Source organism: Pteropus alecto, unplaced genomic scaffold (assembly GCF_000325575.1).
Source record: "Pteropus alecto unplaced genomic scaffold, ASM32557v1 scaffold75, whole genome shotgun sequence".
NCBI classification, from domain to species: domain Eukaryota; kingdom Metazoa; phylum Chordata; class Mammalia; order Chiroptera; family Pteropodidae; genus Pteropus; species Pteropus alecto.
The window spans coordinates 11238890-11258808 of NW_006440638.1; the positions used below are offsets into that span (position 1 = coordinate 11238890).

General features: G+C 36.7%; 1 protein-coding gene across 5 annotated transcripts in view; it reads left to right on the forward strand.

The window, feature by feature from the left end:
* FRMD4B (FERM domain containing 4B) overlaps positions 1–19919 on the forward strand; it is a 307013-nt gene that overhangs the window by 274097 nt on the left and 12997 nt on the right. For all 5 annotated transcript variants that reach the window (XM_015593792.2, XM_015593793.2, XM_006917659.3 and 2 more), the window contains 7 exons: positions 825–911; positions 13358–13434; positions 14630–14768; positions 15256–15397; positions 16092–16225; positions 16322–16441; positions 17602–17830. In XM_015593792.2, the coding sequence (XP_015449278.1) occupies positions 825–911; positions 13358–13434; positions 14630–14768; positions 15256–15397; positions 16092–16225; positions 16322–16441; positions 17602–17830 (928 nt within the window). The remainder of the gene's footprint in view (positions 1–824; positions 912–13357; positions 13435–14629; positions 14769–15255; positions 15398–16091; positions 16226–16321; positions 16442–17601; positions 17831–19919) is intronic.

The following is a 19919-nucleotide window of genomic DNA, read 5'->3' on the forward strand; positions in this document are numbered from 1 at the left end:
TGATACATCTTTTGCTTTGTAAGACCTAAAAGATAGATTTATGGGAAAAAAAATTTCTCCTCTCCCCATATGTACCTCCAAGTCATTATTCAGATATCCTGTCATTGAATTATATAGTTCTCCAAAAGAGTTTTTCAGTATTCTCATGTTCATCATTAAGTCTATTACAAACATCAGGTTTTGGAACCACTTTTACATCTTTGTAATTCTTTGGAAACTTCCCTGACCTTTTATAGCTGGTCTAAAGAACATAGAGCTTTTTCCTATTTTCTTACTTTCTTTCTTTTTCTTTCTTTCTCTTTCTTTCTTTATCCCTGACCTTTTATAGCTGATCTAAAGAACATAGAGCTTTTTCCTATTTTCTTTCTTTCTTTCTTTTTCTTTCTTCCTCTTTCTTTCTTTCTTTTTCTTTCTTTCTCTTTCTTTCTTTCTTTCTTTCTTTCTTTCTTCTTTCTTTCTTTCTTTCTTTCTTTCTTTCTTTCTTTCTTTCTCTTTCCTTTTTTAATAGATAACTGGCTTTATACTCTGGATTAATTCTTAATTGACTTATATTTTATTTCTTCTCCAACTGTTTAATCAAAGCTGTAATACTTCATTCTTTTTGGTGGTATTAACAGTATTTGTTTTGACTTATAAATCTTATTTGAAGGAACACTAAGAAGGCATTTTAATAATAAGTTAGGTTATTGAGTACTGTTTTGTTTACCAAGACAGCTTTATTTTGACTTGCAGAAACTTGTTAAAGGATGAAATTGGTGAATATTACTCTACCTCTAGAAGACTTAACAATTAGGTCTTGGTTCTCATGCTTTTCCATCTTCCAGGATAAACAAGGACTTCCTTGGTGGCTTGGAATCAGCTATAAAGGAATTGGCCAGTATGATTTACAAGATAAGGTGAAACCTCGGAAAGTAAGTGTGAATCATCTCAGACACTTAGGAGAAACTTGAGCTGTTCTAGATCTGCAGACATTGTTTTAAGGGATACCAAACAGTCTTAGGCAAAGAACTTTTGGTTAGTAAAACCATGAGTTCAGAGAAGATCCGAGTTAAGTGTTAAATAGTTAAGTTAGTATGAACAGGATAATGCCATTTGTATTTTAGACACACACACACATATTTACATTGGATGTAAAACAGATAGATGAATTGTAAAGACATTTACCAAAATTTTTGATGCCATTGCCTCTCAGTAATACAGTTATGAGTTATCCTTTTTTTACTACGCTTGCTATTTTTGCTTACCTTTGTTTAACAATTTTCCACAATAACCATGTCTGTTTCTTTAAAGAAAAATAAGTTATGCATTGTTTATTAATGGGTCACACTCTATTGGGTTTAGATTTTCTAGAGCTACAAGTTACATTATTTTCAATTTGAAATTTGATTACGAAGTTGTTTCTCTTGAACCAAGCACAAGTGTATATAACATTTTTGCCTATATAAGAATTGATGAATCCATATAGATAACCATCTGGATGCCCCAGCCTACTCAGTATTAGAATGACAAAAGGTTTACTCATGCTGTCCTGGTAGATTTTCCCACCCTCCCTGTGTGCTGCTGCCATCACTAGAAGTTACAGCAGTGAAACAATGGCCTGTAATAACAGTCCATGGTCAAGCTGCCTGTGTTATCATACTCCGACATCATAGCACTGAATAACTTTTATCGCTTCCATCTGTCTCTTGCTTTAATGTGTTTAGAAAACCAGCCATATTCTTCATAAAGTTAGGCCCTTATAATCATACCATACACTTTTCTTCTAAGTGTCCTTTTAGCTTCAATCAGTGCTCACAATCTTCCTCTCAGTTAAGAGAATAAGTAAAACTTCCCTTTTCTCTCCTTTTTACGGTTGTGAAACTGACACAGACAACACAAAAGGGTGGCCTACGGCAAACCACAGCCCCCTTCTAATGCCTATCCGGCTCTCACTAGTTGGGCATTGAAGCTTATCCAAGTTATCAATAGAAATAATAAAGCATTTTTTAACAGCCAAGATCCATTTGTGTGAAGGACAGTAAGAGAGCATGTATGTAATCATACAAATAGAATTTGGCTCTATGAACCCTATGACCAAGATCAATTGAAATAAGGAATACTTGAAAATTTGCTTCTAAGACCAAATTTCTAATAAAGAACATTAGAAATGAGGGCCATGTAATTTTTAAAAATTTTGCAAAATCAATTTTTACTTATTATTACATGTTTTAATTTTTTACCATAACTTATTCATTGTAAAAGAAACCAAAAAAGCAAAAACTACAGAAACATGTCAGTGAGGGCAGAAGTCCTGCAGTCCCTGTTTCTCCCTATGATGACCAATGTCAAGAGAGTACTATGAAATGGTTCATTTAGACTTGGTCATTGTGTATACTAAACTTTTACAGAGAGTAAGAAATCTTACTATGTACACTGTTCCATACCATGTCAAATTTCTTTAGGTCACTTATAAATAAATCTCTTGTTACTCTTTTTAGTGTTCCATTGTGTAGAAATACATTATTTAACCAATTCTGTTTTGTTAGATATTACGGTTGTTTCCATTGGGGAAAGGTAGACAAACAAGTAACCCCCAGTTTACCTATTTTATAAGATCAAATTATAGCCTATCGTGTTTTCTTAAGGTAGACCTCAATTATGTCAACAGTTTGCGGTAATTTATTTCTCCCCTAAATTTTACTTTAAGAAATAACATGCAGGAGTGTTGCTGGTTTTCTGAATCTTGCATGTAAAATATAACTTGACTCGCAAGTATTTTCTTAGTTAATGTGGTTTGATAAAATTGAGATTCTCACAGAATGTAAATGTAACCACTGAAAACAACCAGGCTTTCATTCAAAATAATGATGAGTCAGAATCTGCACGGTAAATATTGCAGTTAATTTCCTCTCAGTTGCTCATGACTCGTGGCCCTTTCTGTACATTCACAGTTTCATAGAAATTGGTAAATATTGTTTGACACTGATCATAATCAAGTGTGCTCATTCATTCCAAGGGTCAGAAGCCACTTTCTTTTTTTCAATTTGCAGAGTTTTCCTATTTCATTTTCAAGAAATGCCATTTAGTTCGGGGAAAAAACTCATAAACAGGCCATCTTGTGTTATCACTGTCTTGCCTTCTCTTTCTTGCTTATTTAAGCAGGTGTCTACTCTATACCATTGTTTACCTCTTCCTTTCTTCTTCTGTTAAATCTGACAATGGATTTTGCTTTCATATCTTTATTTTTTTCCACGTCCAAACAATTTAAGGGTTTAATTGGAGGGAGGATGTTTTAAAAGTCTCTGTCCTGGCCCAGTTGACATAAATGAAAAAATGCATCATTTAAAGGGCGGTGCATGCATACATGTAAAAGCAGGATCTGCTTCAACTGTTTACTTGGACCTGTACACGCAGCAAGTTACCAATGGCCGGGCGCAAATGAAGGTCAAATTGGCAAACTCGAATGAAACAAAGGCTGGAATGGGAGGCCTTGTACGTGCTTAGCCTCTTGAACCACATGCCTGCTTTGTTATAATTATATGGCCTAAAAATGAGCCAGAAGGAGTAAGATTTGCCAGTAATAAGAGAGACTGACTGATGCCAAAAGGCTGTTTTGAAAAGGTGTTGATCCAAGATCCACAGGCTGAGGCCATCTGTCCTTTTCTCATAATGTTTATCAGTTATAGCCTATGACTGTTGGGGACTATGTTTGTCTTACCTCTCAGAATACCCAGCAAGTGCCCTTAATGAATTTTGGCTATAAGGCTTTTGCCAGTCAGGGGGGCCAAGTTGTCTTCAATTCATATAGTGTAACGATTCAGGGCAAGAGTTTGGGAAGAAACCCAAAGCCTGTCTCTGATGTCTATTTGCTGTGTAACCTTGGGCATGTTGTTTAATTTCTCTTTAAACTCAGCTTCCTCATCTGTACAGTGTTATGCCACCAAATGCATAGGATGGTTTTGAGAATTAAATGAGATTATATTTAGCACTGTCTGATGCACAGTCATCACTCGATAACTGGTAGTTGTTCATTGGTAGTGAGGGAGAGAGAGAATAAAGACGGGTGTGAGAAATATTCTTGGATCACTTTTTGAGTAGAGAACATTGCTACGGACCCATAGCCCTAATGTTTCATCTACTAATTCACACTCAGATTTTCTATTTTCAGAGACTGGTAAGCACTCCGCCTCTCTCCCAGTTCATTAATAACAGTGCCCTAGTGCATGATGCAAATTAAAAGAAAAATTTAAAATTCTGAGTTACAAACCACAAAAATTCAGGGCATTAAAAATTCAGATCATAAGCAGTTTTTCTTTTTAATCCTCCTTTTGTGCATGAAATGTGTCATTGCAAACTCTTATGGAATGCGAAAACATAACAGAACTCAACTGAATTTCAGATCATAAGACATCTGAACTTAAAAATGATGAAGTTTTACTCTGAAAAGAAAACATATAGACTTATATTCCTTCTAGGTTTTTATTGTTTATTCAGTACTTCAAGGAAAAATGTTTGTTCTTCATAAAGAAGTAGACAGTGGGTCAGTGGCTGATTAAAGTAAATGTTTGTTCTTCATAAAGAAGTAGACAGTGGGTCAGTGACTGATTTGTTCCCCTCTGGCAAGTTATTTCACCTCAGAAAACCAGAACCAGTCAGAGATGAGAGAAATAAAAGGGCACCTAGTCAAGGTGCCATAGGAAGACCATAGTGAGATAAAATGCCTTTCAAGATTAGTATCTTTCTACATTATAACATGTCGAGAAAGTCTCGTGATCACCCCAGGGTATTTCAGGGTGGGGAGAAGGTTCTCAGCCTTCAGTTAACTGACTTTTCTTTTTTTAACTATTGGAATTCCCAAATGCCCAGAGCCAGATGAATTAAGTAACAAGCACAAACATCTTTCTGTTTCCTTGTCATAAAAGTATAGGGTTCCTTTCATTTAAACTCAGTGACTCACTTGCTTTTCTAAGGACAGCCATCTTGATCGTTTCTAACCCCTTTTTGCTTTCACCACACTACCACATCACCATAGATGTCATTTAGGGTGCTACTTCTAATGCTGCCTAAATGCCAAATGAGGTTAACGGTAGAAGAAGCAAACATGTGCTGTCCAGCCGCACTTTCTACATCAATACAAAATTAAGTATGCTTTAGAGGGAAACAGTTGAATCCCCAAATATCAACTGGAGACCTGTCCATGCTGTTTTTAAAGTGTATAGTTAAGTTTCAGCCACACCAGTAATCAATCTGATTGTTAAAACCTTCTGCAGAATCTATGGGAGAAGAGCTCAAATCCTGTACATCGGATTTGAAATAAGAACCAGTCTTGCACTCCTGCTTACTGGTTGGCTGACCTGGAGTTGTCATTCAACCTTTCTGGACCTTTATTTTCTCAACTGTCAAATTCAAATAATTTTGTCTACTCTATCTACCTCACAGACCACTGAGGACCCAATAAGTTAGTGAATTCTTTTAGTGAGTAGATATTTTTCCCTTCACACAATAATTTACAGAAAGTTTACTGTACAGCTTCGGTATTTCTCTTCCCCTCCTACAGTTAATCATACTTAGAATTTTAAGCGGCTCTTCTAAGAAGACAAGGAACTCTTAGAGAATTAGTTGAGCATTGATGAGTATCCATTTTCATTTCAAAACCAGGAGGCAAATGGAAAGAATCCAAGATAAGCAGTCTTATTATTCATAAAGTCACCAAGTTTAATTGCAAGGGAGACTATGAAGTGCAGTCTCTAGGTGGCCGTGGGCAAAGCCTTAACTCAGGGTGTTCGGTTTCTAAAAGGAAGGAGGAAAAATATATCCTGAAAGCGATAAGTAATTTTTGTCATACTGTGTTTGTTTTCTTTGAAGTGTTTTAGGGAGTGGTTAGTGAGAAACAAACAAGTAAGCAAGAAATAAAGACATAATTATAAATTTTGCATGGTTTCTGATGGAAATAATAGTCTCTGATGGTGGGACAATAATGGGATGGGTGAGGAACATTTAGTGTGTTCAGGGAAGGCCTCTCTGAGAAAGGCGATATTTAAGTTGAGACCTGAAGAATGCGAAAGTAAGGTTTGTGAAGAGTGGGTTGGCATGTTCTAGTCAGAGAACAGTATATGCTGTTGGGAGAGAGGGAGGCACATTGTCACAACTGAGAGGAAACCACTATAGCTAGAGCTTAAAGAGTAAGAGTGTTCCCTGTAGAAACTGAAGATGATGTTTAAAGAGAAATGCCTGTTGGACAGGCAAAATTATTAGATTTCATTATTTAATATTACTTTGTATTTCTATGCATTTACCAACTGGCTGAATTGTTGGTACAAAGAGAAAAATGAAAGCAAGCTCTTTAATAAGATTGACTAGTTCAAATGTAGAGAAAACCAAATAGTACATAAAACATTGAAAAATTGTTCTGTGAAGGTGCATAAACAGTAAAGCTTTCTTCAGTGTGTACTTATGACTAAAGATTGGTTTGGTTTTAATTCATTCAAACTTCAGGAACAAGTTTCTAGCAAGACACTGCAATGTACCCAATTTTATATTTTTCAAAAACAAAATGTATTGAAGCCATCTGTTTGCAAGGTTCCTGAGGTAGCACTTTATATTCTCTATCTTATTTAAGGGGGAAAAAAAACAAAACAAAACAAGTCCCTGGCATCAAAGACCTGACAATAGATTTGGAAAGACAGAATTATATTCAAAAGTAGAGATTTTATTGAAAATAAATAATAACCAGACTAGGTACCAACTTGTGAGAAGGGATGCCAGCTATAAACATCCAAAAGCACCAGGCAGGTGCCTGCGAGCAGCAGTTCAACCCTGGTTATACCAAGTACATGTGATGAGTAATACCTGCATTATTAACAGGCAGTCATTAGATCAACTCTGGGAGATTAGAGATTCGGCCACAAAGGAAATCTGGGTGAGATGACATCCTCTTAGACAGTCAGGTTTTTACGTTATGCATTTCCTGATACCCAGAACTTTTAATCTAAACTTTTTCACAAATATTGAGAATATTTTACTCCTTGCATTTAAGATGTGATATTTTATGAATGGAAGGTTATGCCATCACATCAGGTAATTTTCTCTACCTGAGTGTGTACCATTTAGGTATGTTAAGAAAATTTAGTTTATCATACCTGACACTGTTTGCAAGGCCTCTTCTAGTCTGATCAGTTGTTGCAAATGTAGATAACATTTGCATAGAAGACAATTTGAATACCATTTGTTCCTTAAGGCATACCTAGGTGAGAAAAATAGAATTCCAAAATTCATTTTTTCAGAGCAGAAATTTTATCTTCCTTATCAACACACTCCACTGACCAAAACAAAGTTACATCACCAAAAATTGTCCTCTGCGTCAGGGTTTCTCAGTCTCAGCACTTTTGACATTTTGGGCCAGATAATTCTATTCTGAGCATGGTAAGATGTTCTACAGCATCTCTGGCCTCCACCCTCAAGATGCTAGCAGCACCCTCTCCTCCAGTGTGATAACCAAAAATGTCTCATCCATCTCCAGATGTCCTGGGGTTGTGGGAAGGGATGGGGAGTGATACGAAATCATTGTTGGTTGAGACCACTAGTCTAAGTAAACTGTGAGGGACTCATAGTCCTTTTCTGCAAATGACTGCCATAATTAGTGTGCTTTTTCTTTCCGTAAGGTAGAACTGGGAGTTACTCATTTGTTCGTTCCTTCTTTCCGTCTTTCTTTCTTTTTCTTTCTCTCTCTCTGTCTCTCTCTCTATCTTTTTTTCTTTCTTTCTTTTCTTAATATAACAAATGTCCATAGAGCACTCTTCTCAGGTGACAAAGACATGATGGTGAGCTCTGATTAGACACTGGTGTACTTGGAACCTGGTTGTGCCTGGCTGTGAATCCCAGAGCCGACCCTGTGTACCTGTTCCACCTTGGCTGATTTACCTAAACCCCTCTGAGCCTCAGTTTTATCATTCATCAATGGGATTGAAAGTAGTACTCCTCATGGGGTTGCTCAGTCACATAAGCATTCGATAGAAGAATGGCTGGCTAGATAGAAGGTAGGTCAATTTGGCTTTCTAAAAGCCAATAATCCTGCAAAATTCTGTTTTTGTCATACTTTAGAAGGCAAACAGATCTACTAGCTGGTTCATCAAGTGTAAATGATTTTTAAATGAAAAATAACAAATCAATGATACGATGATTTTGTTTTCTTCAGGTTAGAGCAGGGAATCACTCTGTGAGTCATTGTTGGATGTACAATCATACACTACAGCTGTGACTTTCCCAAATTTAGTCATTTCCAGGTGAATTTGCAGTTAAATGATTAACCTATAAGAGCTATTATTTTAAAACAAAAACAAAAAAAAACTGGTGACATCTTTCCTGTCCTTGCTAGTGTTAAACCTTTGGATGATGTCTAGTTTCAATTTGACAAGATTCAAAAAGACAGTTTGATCCTTTCTGTCTGAAGCTTTTTCTCTGTCTTTTAGTCTTTATTACCTCAGGAGGTCCCTCTTGTCGTGGCAGGAGCACACTCCTCAGCATTTTTATACCTGCCAGGGCACATTCCTATCCTGGGTACCCCAGACAGGAGGGGGCTTGGTGCCATGCCTCTCCCTGTGGGCGTGCCTTGACCCACCACTCCCTCCTCCTCTGTGACCTCCATGATGCAGTAACAGTGAACACATTTCCTACCTAGAGGGTGTATCCGGAAACCAACGATGAAATTAACAGACAATACAGCAGTTTTTACAGAGGCTGAAACTCACAGAATTGGAAACCTGAGTGACACAGGTGTGTCAACAGAATAACTTGGCTGTTACTCATCAGGGGAAAAACAGATCAGTGATCCAGAGAGCTGTTTCTGCTATAATGTGGCTGCACAAAAGCATGATAAAATTAGTAAATTGGACTGAGAGTCCTTTGTAGCAAATACAACTAGCTTTATCATTTACCAAATATTTATTCTGAGACAAGCACTGAGCTAAGTGCTTCACAAACATAATCTCCCTGAACCTTCCAACAGCCCTCCAAGACAGGTGCTGTTGGTCCCATTTTACAGATGAGGAAACTGAGACTCAGGAAAGTTAAGCTGCTTGCCAAATAAAACACAAGTGATGGAACCAGAATGCAAAGCAAGGCAGTCTGACTTGGTGCAGTTGGTTCGAGTAATCACCACAGGGGAGGAGACCAGTCCATTTTTTAGCAGCAAGAACAGGACCTCTCACATAGAAGGTGGAGAAGAAACATTTGTTGATTATTGAAGAGGAATGAATAAACAACTCCAAGAGAAACTAAAGTATGCACTTCTCTGTCTTCTAAAAGTCTCTGTGCTTTTCCTTGTAGTATTTTTTTCTAAAGTTGACTCAAATATTTAGGAGCCTCAAATATTTAGGAACCATTGTAATTGTGATTGGGAAGGAGTGATTTCTTCTATTTAAGTCTATAATAGTGGGTTGGATCTAATAAATATTGATTGCAGATTTCAAGAAAATGGCTTAAATACTCAATCCATGAAATTCATTAAATAAAGTGTTAAAATGTGTGGTAAATTCTAAAACCATCAACTTCCTTTACATATAAAGATAAAGGGGATTTCTTCTTATTACAATACTTAGTTCACTTTCAAAATAGGGTTTGATTATGCTTTGGTTTTCAGCATCAGTTTTTAAAATTTCTCTGACACTATCTTTTTTAAGACAGGATGATTACTGACCTTAGGATATGTTCTCTTTCTGTTGTAGTTTTTTGATTATCTCTTTGTTAATATCATTGTTTATTGTTCTTTTACTTTTTTAATTTTATCTATTTATTTATTTATTTTGCAATCTCAAAGTTAATCCCAGCTATTATTTCATCTGTTGCTATCTGCTTCCTTCTTTTGATGCTAAAGGGCACAACTAATCATTCTAGATGAGTGTAGAGTAGGGAAGACCTAATTTATAGTTTTCTTTTCTCCATACAAGCATTTCCTTTTGTTACTAACACCATAGGTTCCAAAAACAGCAAAATTTCTAACTTATAGCTACTAGTGAGTGTCACATAAACAACAATAAATACTAATAAATGACTTGTTATACTTATTTAATGATCGCTTTGGAAAACAGTCCAGTTTCATATTCTTAACTTTGTGTTGCAATGCAATTAAATCCTTTCTGCCCGCGCCACGCCCCCCCGTCCCCCAATATCCAAGAGTGATAATTTGGCTTGGGCAAAATATTGTTTTCGATTTTAATATGAAAATTACAAGTGTGTTTGTGTATACACACACATGCATAGATAATATATATAATAGTCTTGTCCTACCTTGTAAGACGACATACCCAGTGATGGACAGTCCTACACTATATGGGCACCAGTATTCCCCAAATAATAGAAAACGTGAAGCATACTTTGCTGCCTTCTTCCTTTGAAATTTGATCTCTTTCTTCAAATGCGTAATGGTTTCTTTAAAACGCTTCATATTTCAGGTGATTTAGAATATTCTCTATTATATGACAGACCATTTCTCTAATGTAGAGGCCCCAACAAGTCAATCAGCTGACCATTTTCCCCTTTTCCTTCCTGAAGTCTCTGCATGATTTTGACTGGGGGGCGGGGTAGGGGTCTCTTATTTATCCTTTAAGAAAAACATTGGCAAAAAGGAAAGAAAGGAAAATTAGTCAGTTGCCTGCTATATAACAGGCCCTATCCTAGGACTGTTGCCGTGAGCATCTTTCAGTAAATGAATCACTTCACCTCAGCTCCATTGCCATTTTCAGAGTTTTATCCTGGCTTGCTGAGATCAAGAAAACCCAAATAATGTTAAGCACAATAGAAGAATGATTTCAGAAATTTCAAAAGAAAAGCTAGTATATTTCCAGCTGCCAGCTAGATCTAGTGCCACTATAATTAGAAGTGTTTTCCTGGCTTCTTCAAACATTGATAAGAATCACAATAATAATAAATGTCTAAAATAGAGGCCTCTCAAATGGTTAGAAGGTAGAAATTGCACTCTTGTGTAAAATAGACCTATGTTCATTTTATGTAAAGGTGTATTATTTTAATTTGAGAAATTTGCATTTCTTCTTACTTTTTTAAAAATACATGAGTTCCAAGAATATAACCACTTAAGTTGGTGATTACTAATATTTTGTCATACTTAATTAATAAAAATAGGATTATCTCTTTACTTATATTATCTCATACTTATATCTTTAAGTATGACAAAATATTAATAATCACACAACTAATACTTGTAATGTTGAATTTTCTTACCCCTCGTACATTCTACCATGGCCAGGCTAGTGGCAACTGCTGTCACAAATTGTGTCATTCCAATTCACTTTTATAATATTACAGGCAAATATATGAAATCACATTTTGCATAAACTTTTAAGATTTCAGATAGGGAAATGGCTTTGCCTTTCAGACAAAATCTCCGTCTTGTTCCCATAACTTCTTTTGCAAACCCAGCTGCCACTTGTTTCAAATTCTTTAAGTAAACTGAAGCCCCTCGCCTTTTAAGTAGGGTTTTTGCTTGCAGGAAGCATGTTTGCTCTCAATGCAGGGACATGCTGAATGGAGGCAAAAGCGCTACTATTTTACATTTGTAAGCGATAAGAGGAGGAGGTGGTGACTTTCAGAGATCATGTTTCAAGTCCAGCCCTGGTTTTTATGTGTGTGGGAATGGACGCAAAGGAAAACACAGCTGAACTGCATTGTGGCTCTTCCTGTAAAACCTGTTCATGTCCAGGGTGAGTAAACCCGGGTAGAAATGGCTCCCTCTGACAGCCTCCGGTGAAATTTGCACCTGGATTCAAAGCAACTTACTTCCTAGGAAGTATCATCGGAATCCACACTGTGCCCTATATAAAAAATGAGTTTCTCCTCTGGGAAAATCTGCTGTTGAGAACTTTGCTCTCCTCCCACTGATCAGAGGAAGGAGTAGAACTGGGGAGGTGTCATTGGGTAAGAGTTGCTGATGTCAGGCAGTGTGTCAGCCGTGGGAGGCTAGTTTGTGAAATTGAGTTACACCTAAGTGTCTTATGAAACTCAGTTCACAACTCACCGATGCTGCTGCTGTCTGGGAGTGGGAAGTGGAGAGAACCTTGAGATTTTCTCTCATATTTCTGTCCCATTTTTGGAACCTCTGGATTAAAAGAAATGAAAGCCTTCAGCCTACGGACATTTTAGGAAATCGGTATGTAGCTTTAAGCTTTCACTGATAACTTTCAACCTGGGCGAGTGTTCTAGTTAGAGATGACTGCATGTTCAGACCACAAAGGGCTGTGTTCTTAGTGTGTGCTGGTTTATTTCACTGTGTTTGGGACTGGGGGTCTAGTTTGAACACTTTTCTCTCCTGGCTGCATATGCACAGTGAACTCATGCCGTTCCTTTACACGAGGTTTATGTGTTTGTGAAAAACTTTGGTTCCTATACTTCAGGAAATGGTTTTGCTGATAGTGCATGGAAAAGAAGTTATTATTTAGATCATTAAAATGCTCTTTTAAGATTCTTCTAACATAATTTTAAAAATCCAGTCAAAGTCTAAATAATGCAATAAAATCTCTGTGCTGTTATTTCCCTAATCATCAAGACTAGGGACAGAGAAGATGAATTCAGCTATGAATTCCAAGTTAAGAGACAAGATGAGGCTCAGGCTAACATAAGGGGCCAGAAAATACAGCAGGGCACACTCAGTTCTGTGAATGAGCTGCTTTTTACAAATTATGTGGTTTTCAAAAGCACGTTGTTAGTAAAGTATGTTTCTCTCAACAAACTGGCAAGCTGCATAAAATGTCAGCAGTGAGAATATAGAAGTGAGTTCTATTTACAAAAACTGGAGGCTCCTGCTCAGAAACCAAGTGGGCAACTCCAGCATTCAACCCACCCCACCCCTGCCTCCAATTCTGGTGCCTGGTTTCTGTGGCATTTAGGGGAACACTTGTAGGCGGGGAATCTGGTGTCATGGAGAATCACCCCTGTTTGAAGTTCCGGTTTACTTTCACTTTGCATTCTTTTGAAATTTAATCTGTGGTCTTACTGAAACATCCCTTTGAATTTCTTTCCATTTAAATATGAAGTCAACATCTTTGATCAGGAGGCATGTGCATACTGGAATCTACGAGGATTTCCTTACTCTTACTTAGTTGAGTCAGTGGAAAAATAGTATGCATGTACCCCACAGTTGCCTAGTTTTATTGTTTAAGGAAGATTGGTTGATGAAGCGAATATTGCTGTCAGAAGAAGCAATAAAATGGTTTCGGATTGTAGTCAATTTGTGAAAAGACTGCATCACATATTTGTGCTTAATTTTGGTGCACCTTCTTGATTATTTGATTATTAAGCTGATTTCTAGATTTAGTAAAGATTAGCATTAATTAAAGCTGTGTGGTTCTTTGTTTTCTTATTTTATTAGCTATTCCAATGGAAACAGCTAGAGAATTTATATTTCCGTGAGAAAAAATTTGCTGTTGAAGTACATGATCCACGGAGGTGAGGATTATAGCCTTTTCTCTGTACAGTTCTGATGACTATGAATAATGCTGCTATGAACATTCATGTGCGATTTTAACACGGATATATGTTTTCATTTCTCTTGGGTATATACCTAGGAGTAGAACTGCTGGGTGAAGTGGAAACTCTTTAAACTTTGGAGGAGCTACCAGATGGTTTACCAAAGCAGCTATACCAGTTTACATTCCTGTCAGCAACATATATGGTTCCATTTTCTCCACATCCACCCTACACTTGTTATTTTCAGTTGAGGTTTTTTTTTGTTTGTTTTGTTTTGTTTTGTTTTGTTTTTTAGTAGCCATCCTGGTGGTGTGAAGTGGTAGCTCATTCTGGTTTTGAATCACATTTTCCTCATGCCTGATGATGGCTGAGCATCATTTCATGTGCTCATTGGCCATTTGTATATCTTTTTAGAGGAATGTTTATTCAGGTCCTTCGCTCATTTTAACATTTGATCACTTAAAAAAAAACACACACACACAGTTGCCAAGTTATCAACATTAATTAAAGTCAGGATTGTAGTTTCTTTAAACTCTTCAGAGGAATTCTTTATCAGTCTTCAGTGGTTGGTTGCTTTTCAGACACATTTATGGATGTTTGAGGTCAGAGGGATGGAGGAAACAGCTGTGACAAAAAGATGACCTGAATTCCTGCAAAGAACATTGGTCCTTTTCTCTCATTCCCCACACAGCATCTGCCTCCCCCTCCCTTGTCCTTCCCTCTTTCACCCTATCTTCCTTTTTATCTGGTTGTGCACAAGCAGCATTCTGGACCAGGTTTGGACTTGCATATTTTCAACAATATTATTTTGTTAATCCTCTGATAATATCTGAGCCGGACAAGTCTATAGATCTGAGATGCTCTTTCACCTTGAGGAAGATGCTGATCCTGACCTCGTGATGGTTTTAACAGTTTTTAGTACAACCTCTAATTTGCCTAATTGTCACCTGCTTTCGAGTGTGTATATGCATTTTTTAATATGCTAGTTTTACAGAAAGATACTACATAGGTGTGATTGGTTTCGTCATAAAAAGAGAAAATCAGAACCCTGTCAGCATGAGTGTGACAGCAGAAAAGCAATTAAAATGTTTGTTACAACATTATTCATTGGGTACATTTTGTGCTGTGTTGAGGCTGGGGGCAAATAATTTCAGTGCTTTCCTAAATCTTTCAGGATTTCTGTGTCAAGAAGAACCTTTGGGCAAAGTGGCCTCTTTGTGCAAACCTGGTATGCAAACTCTTCTCTCATCAAGTCCATCTGGGTGATGGCAATTAGTCAGCATCAGTTTTACTTGGACCGGAAACAAAGCAAAGTAAGTGACTAGAAGAGTTTCTATAGCGATAAACTCCTGTCCCTCATTTGCTTTCTGTTCAAAAGATAAGCATCTCAGAAAAGATGCAAGCACGTGGATTTTGTTCTTCTAGCTTTTTTTTAAGTCTACTACCAACTGTTCTAATTTTTTTTACATTTCAAAAATGTAAAAGCCGTAAATTTGCCAACTTTTGGCATACATGTATGGTGACATTTTAAAGTTGATGATTGAAGTATACCATGAGAAATAATCATGCACAATTGTTAATATGTTTTAGCTACAAAGCTTAGGTCGTGTGTGGGTGTGTGTGTGTGTGTCTCTCTCTCTCTCTCTCTCTCTCTCTCTCTATATATATATATATATATATATATACACATATATATATTCTAAATTGTTGACCTTGCTATTCTATAGTTACTTAATAATTTCATTAATTTGAAATAGGTGTAACTGAGTGAATTCCATCACAGTGTTGTGTACCTTTTAGGCAAAAATTCCTTCAGCTAGAAGTTTAGACGATATCGCGATGGATTTGACAGAGATGGGAACACCAAGGACCTCCAAACTGGTAACACTGGAGGCAAAAAGTCCATTCATCATGGCAAGCAATGGCAGTTTAATCTCTTCAGGTAACATTTTGGGGTTAGAGAAAAATGCAAGCAGTCTTTAGTTTATTTCACATTTTTTGTTGTTGTTGTAAACCACTTTTAAATGCATCTTTTAACCCATCCATTATTTGGGGTATAAAGAAGCATATCAAAATTTACAGTATGCAGCAGTTTTGAATAAAATTTAATGTAAAGTTAAATATAAATAGGTTGTATAAATAACACTAGATGTAAAGATAGTGAGTACCTACGGGTAGCTTCACTAAGTGTATGCAACTTCACTGAATTGAAATTTCTCATTTAGATCCCATTGTCAACTTGTGAATCTGAAGCACAGAACACTCCTTTGCCTTGCTTGCTTGCTTGCTTTCTAAAAGAATATTCTAAACAGCTATCTCAAGAACACCTAACCTCACCTGCTCAGAAAAATTAAGTCTTTCCTTGAGTGTGTCTAAAACTTTAAGCATTTTATCATTGCTTCTAAAATGACTGAGCCAAAATGCAAAAGGCATATTTTATTACCAGGCTCCATTTGATGCCCAGAAGCATGAGAAAATGTACTCCAGTTTCCTTTTATTATGTTCAGGAACAAGGAGAAAAGAAAGAAACTACTATTTATTAGCAGGTTTGGCTTAAAAATCCTTTGTCCTTTAAAAAGGAAGGAAACATTCCTTGTATAAACCTTCCCTGCCCACGCCCCTTCTAATCTCTCCAGGTTCTCAAGACTCAGAAGTTAGTGAGGAACAAAAGAGAGAGAAAATCCTTGAACTCAAGAAGAAGGAAAAGCTGTTGCAAGAAAAACTCCTGAAAAAAGTTGAGGAGCTAAAGAAGATCTGTCTTCGGGAGGCTGTGAGTTTCTTCTGCTTTCGGGGGACTCTTCAAAATATGTTTGACAACTCCACCCAATGTCAATTATCCCCCTATTGATTCTGTTCTGTTCTACAGGAGCTCACAGGCAAAATGCCAAAGGAGTATCCGCTGAACATAGGTGAGAAACCTCCTCAGATCAGAAGGCGTGTAGGTACCACGTTCAAATTAGATGACAACTTGCTGCCAAGTGAAGAGGTATGAGCACCAGCTCCCAGCGTTTCTAGTAACAGTGATACAGAAGAGCTGTTAGTTGAGCGTGGTTGACTTGTTGCTTTGATTTTTGAATCACTGCTGTACATTTTTACCTCACCGGTTGAAAGTTGAATGTGGGCCAAATTGAATTCTTTCTTTTATGCACAGATCAATTAAAATTGAGTTATTTCTTGCTGTTACTCCCCCAAACATAGAGAGCACTCAATGAACCCCAAATGTTTATAAATTTGGGAACATTGTAAGAATTAAGACCTCTGACATTAGACTCTTCCACTTAAAACTAAGTAGTACCCTTTGGCAAATAGTTGAGCCTCTTTGAAGTCTCATTTCTCAGGTCTCAGTTTCTTTATCTACAAAATGGGAGTGCATTGATTGTTTTTTCTTTCTGAAGGATGCAAGGAATATTCAAATGAGATAATACATGTATACAGCACGTGGGTATAAAAAGTTAACAGATTCATTAGCCAGTATGGAATGTACTTTCTCATTTACACATCAGCAGACAGGGTGATCCTGCTCGTGTTTCTTGTAGAAATTTAGCCATCTTGACTTTAGGAAATAATAGCAGTTTTCATCAGTAATAAAGTGAGCTTTGATATTTATTGAGTGCTCACTGCATACCCAGCTCTAAGCTAAGCAATGCACATATATTATCTCATTTAATCTTCACCGTACTTATATAAGGTAGATATTATCCCCATTTTACAAGTGAAAAAAATTTAATTAAAAAATTAAGCAGTATGTTCAGAGTCATGCAGCCAGGAATGACCAGAAAGAATAATCAAACCCAAATGTATCAGTCTCTAAAGCTATCCATATGAATATAACATTCTATGTCTGTGAATCTTGGGTTAAGAATCCCTTCTTGAAAAATATGATCTTCACCCAACCAACTGAATGAATGAAGAGCCGTTCTCTTTGAAAAGGAAAGATGTTTGGATTAATGAGAACTTTAAGTATATGGATTAGGGAGGTCTTGTCTTCTAGGAAAATGAAGATACCTTGCAGTAAAACTTAAGATGATTTTATTCTCAAAGAGCATCTGATTTGAGAATACACAGAAATTTGATTTATTATCCAGTGTAAGTGAGAGTAACTATATGTATCCATAAAAATAAAACAGTATCATTGTATAAATGCAGGATCCTGCTTTGCAAGAACTGGAGAGCAATTTCCTAATACAGCAAAAACTGGTTGAAGCTGCAAAGAAACTTGCCAGTGAGCCAGACCTTTGTAAAACCGTGAAGAAAAAACGAAAGCAGGATTACACGGATGCAGTGAAAAGGCTTCAGGAGATTGAAAATGCAATAAATGAATACCGAATTAGATGTGGAAAGAAACCCAGCCAGAAAGCAACAGTTATTTTACCAGGTTAGTAACAAGTAAAGTTTTTTGAGTCATAGTCAAGACTCTTGATGGTAAATAGCATTTCCAAACAAGTTCATTTGGTGAGAGATAAAAGAAAGAAAGGGATTAAAAGTAACTTTCTTAAACAGTTTGGAATTTTAGTCTTACAAGTATGTAAACTTGGTTTTCAATGACATTCTCACTATTGTAATAATACTATACTACTGTACCACTTTAATTTTCAAGATGAAAGAGCTTTCACAATAGTCATTCATAATAAGACAGATTCACCTTTAACTGGCAAGGAATACATTTGACAACACAGAGTATTAAGAGAGCTGGGCCCTACCCAGGAGTTTCCCAAAGTTTTTTAATGCAGCAGACCATACAGTTTTTTAAGGACCTATCCAACTTACGTGACTATAAAAGAACTCTGTCATTCCTGGAGACTATTTTAAAGATATGGGCATATGTTCATGATGTGACGTGAAAAGCAGAAAGGCAAGATACAAAATTATAACCACAACATGATCCCAATATTGTGTAAATAATGTACACATAAAAACTAGTTGGGAAATATTTTAAAATACTAATAATTGAGGAATTTCAAGTAATTTAATTTTCTTAATACTCCTGTATTTTCAATTTTTTCAACATTATGTGTCTAAGACTTTAACATTCAGAAAAAGTAAACTGAAAAAATCTCATTTATGTAGATTTCATGTCTAATCGGCCTTACGTATTTTTTTATTTTTAAATGGACTTACATATTTATTAGCATAGTTTCTAGTTTTGAAAATGGGTTGAAATCTAATTATATTTCTTTGACTCCAAGATTCTTTTTTTTTTTTTCACATATAAACATCTGTGAAATTGGGATAATTCTTATACTAGTGATGTTGGCAGTACTTTTTTCTCTTTTTTTACTAGGACATAAAATAATTATACATCTTAGATTTTACAAAGGCGGTAACTAGGTTTAAAGTAAACTCGGGTTTAGGGCATATGATTTTAAAAGCAGAGATAAGGCTTTTGGAAAGTGAATGCACAGACATTAACACACAAGTGTTAGTCAACTACAGCTGGAGAATTAAGGATGGCTTTGACTCTGAATGCAAAATCCAGTTGGCCTTGGTGGTGGTTATACTCCGTACTTACAGAGATGGGTGATTAACAGTGAACTTAACTTTCATAGCCATTTGTTGTGGCCTATTCATCCCCAAACTGTGCAGGATTCAAGTGTTCTCCTTTACAGTGACTGACATTTGGGCAGCAGATGGTGCCAATGGTTGAGCATTTATACTGGGTAGATTTGTGTGTGTGTGTCTGACAGCTGACTATACTGGCATCCTGCCTTCAAGCTCTACCGTGTGTCCAATTAAGAGATAGTCCACCTGGCTCTGATAGAGATTCACGTTTGAAAGTGGGTTGGGGAGATTCCCTTCATAATGTCTGTGAAGCTTACACTGAGGTGTTGGATTTGCCTGCAACCTTGCCAATACTTGACATTGAGTAAGGAAGGATTTGCCAGAGCAGATCAACATATCTGAGACATTTCTTTTTGCCAAATACATTTTTTTAACACTTGATGGGCATCAGTAATACTGAGAGCACTGTGGGCACTTCCAACTACCAGAGTTTTTTCACCAGAACACTGTGTCTAGCTAACAAAAGTAATAAGTATAGCAAATGTTTATTGAACATTTGTTTTGTGCCAAAAACTGGGCTTGAGGCTTTATATCCATTATTTCATTTAATGTTCACCTCAGTACTATTCACTAAGTATTGTTCTTATCCCCATTTTAAAGTTGAGCCAAATTATCCTCAGAGAGCTAAGTAATTTACTGAGATTTAAACCCAGGTCTGTCTAATGCAGTGATTCTCAACCAAGGCAATTTTGCCCTCCAGGAAACATTTGGCAATGTCTGCAGACATTTTTGATTGTCAAAACAGTGGGTTCTGTCAGCATCCAGTGGGTAGAGGCTGAAGATCCTACAATGCAAAGGACAGCTCCCTCAAAAAAGAATTATCCGTCCAAAAAGTTAGTAGTGCCACCCAAGATTGAAAAACCCTGGTCTAATTTTAATGCACCACCAAGTGTCCACACTCTTTT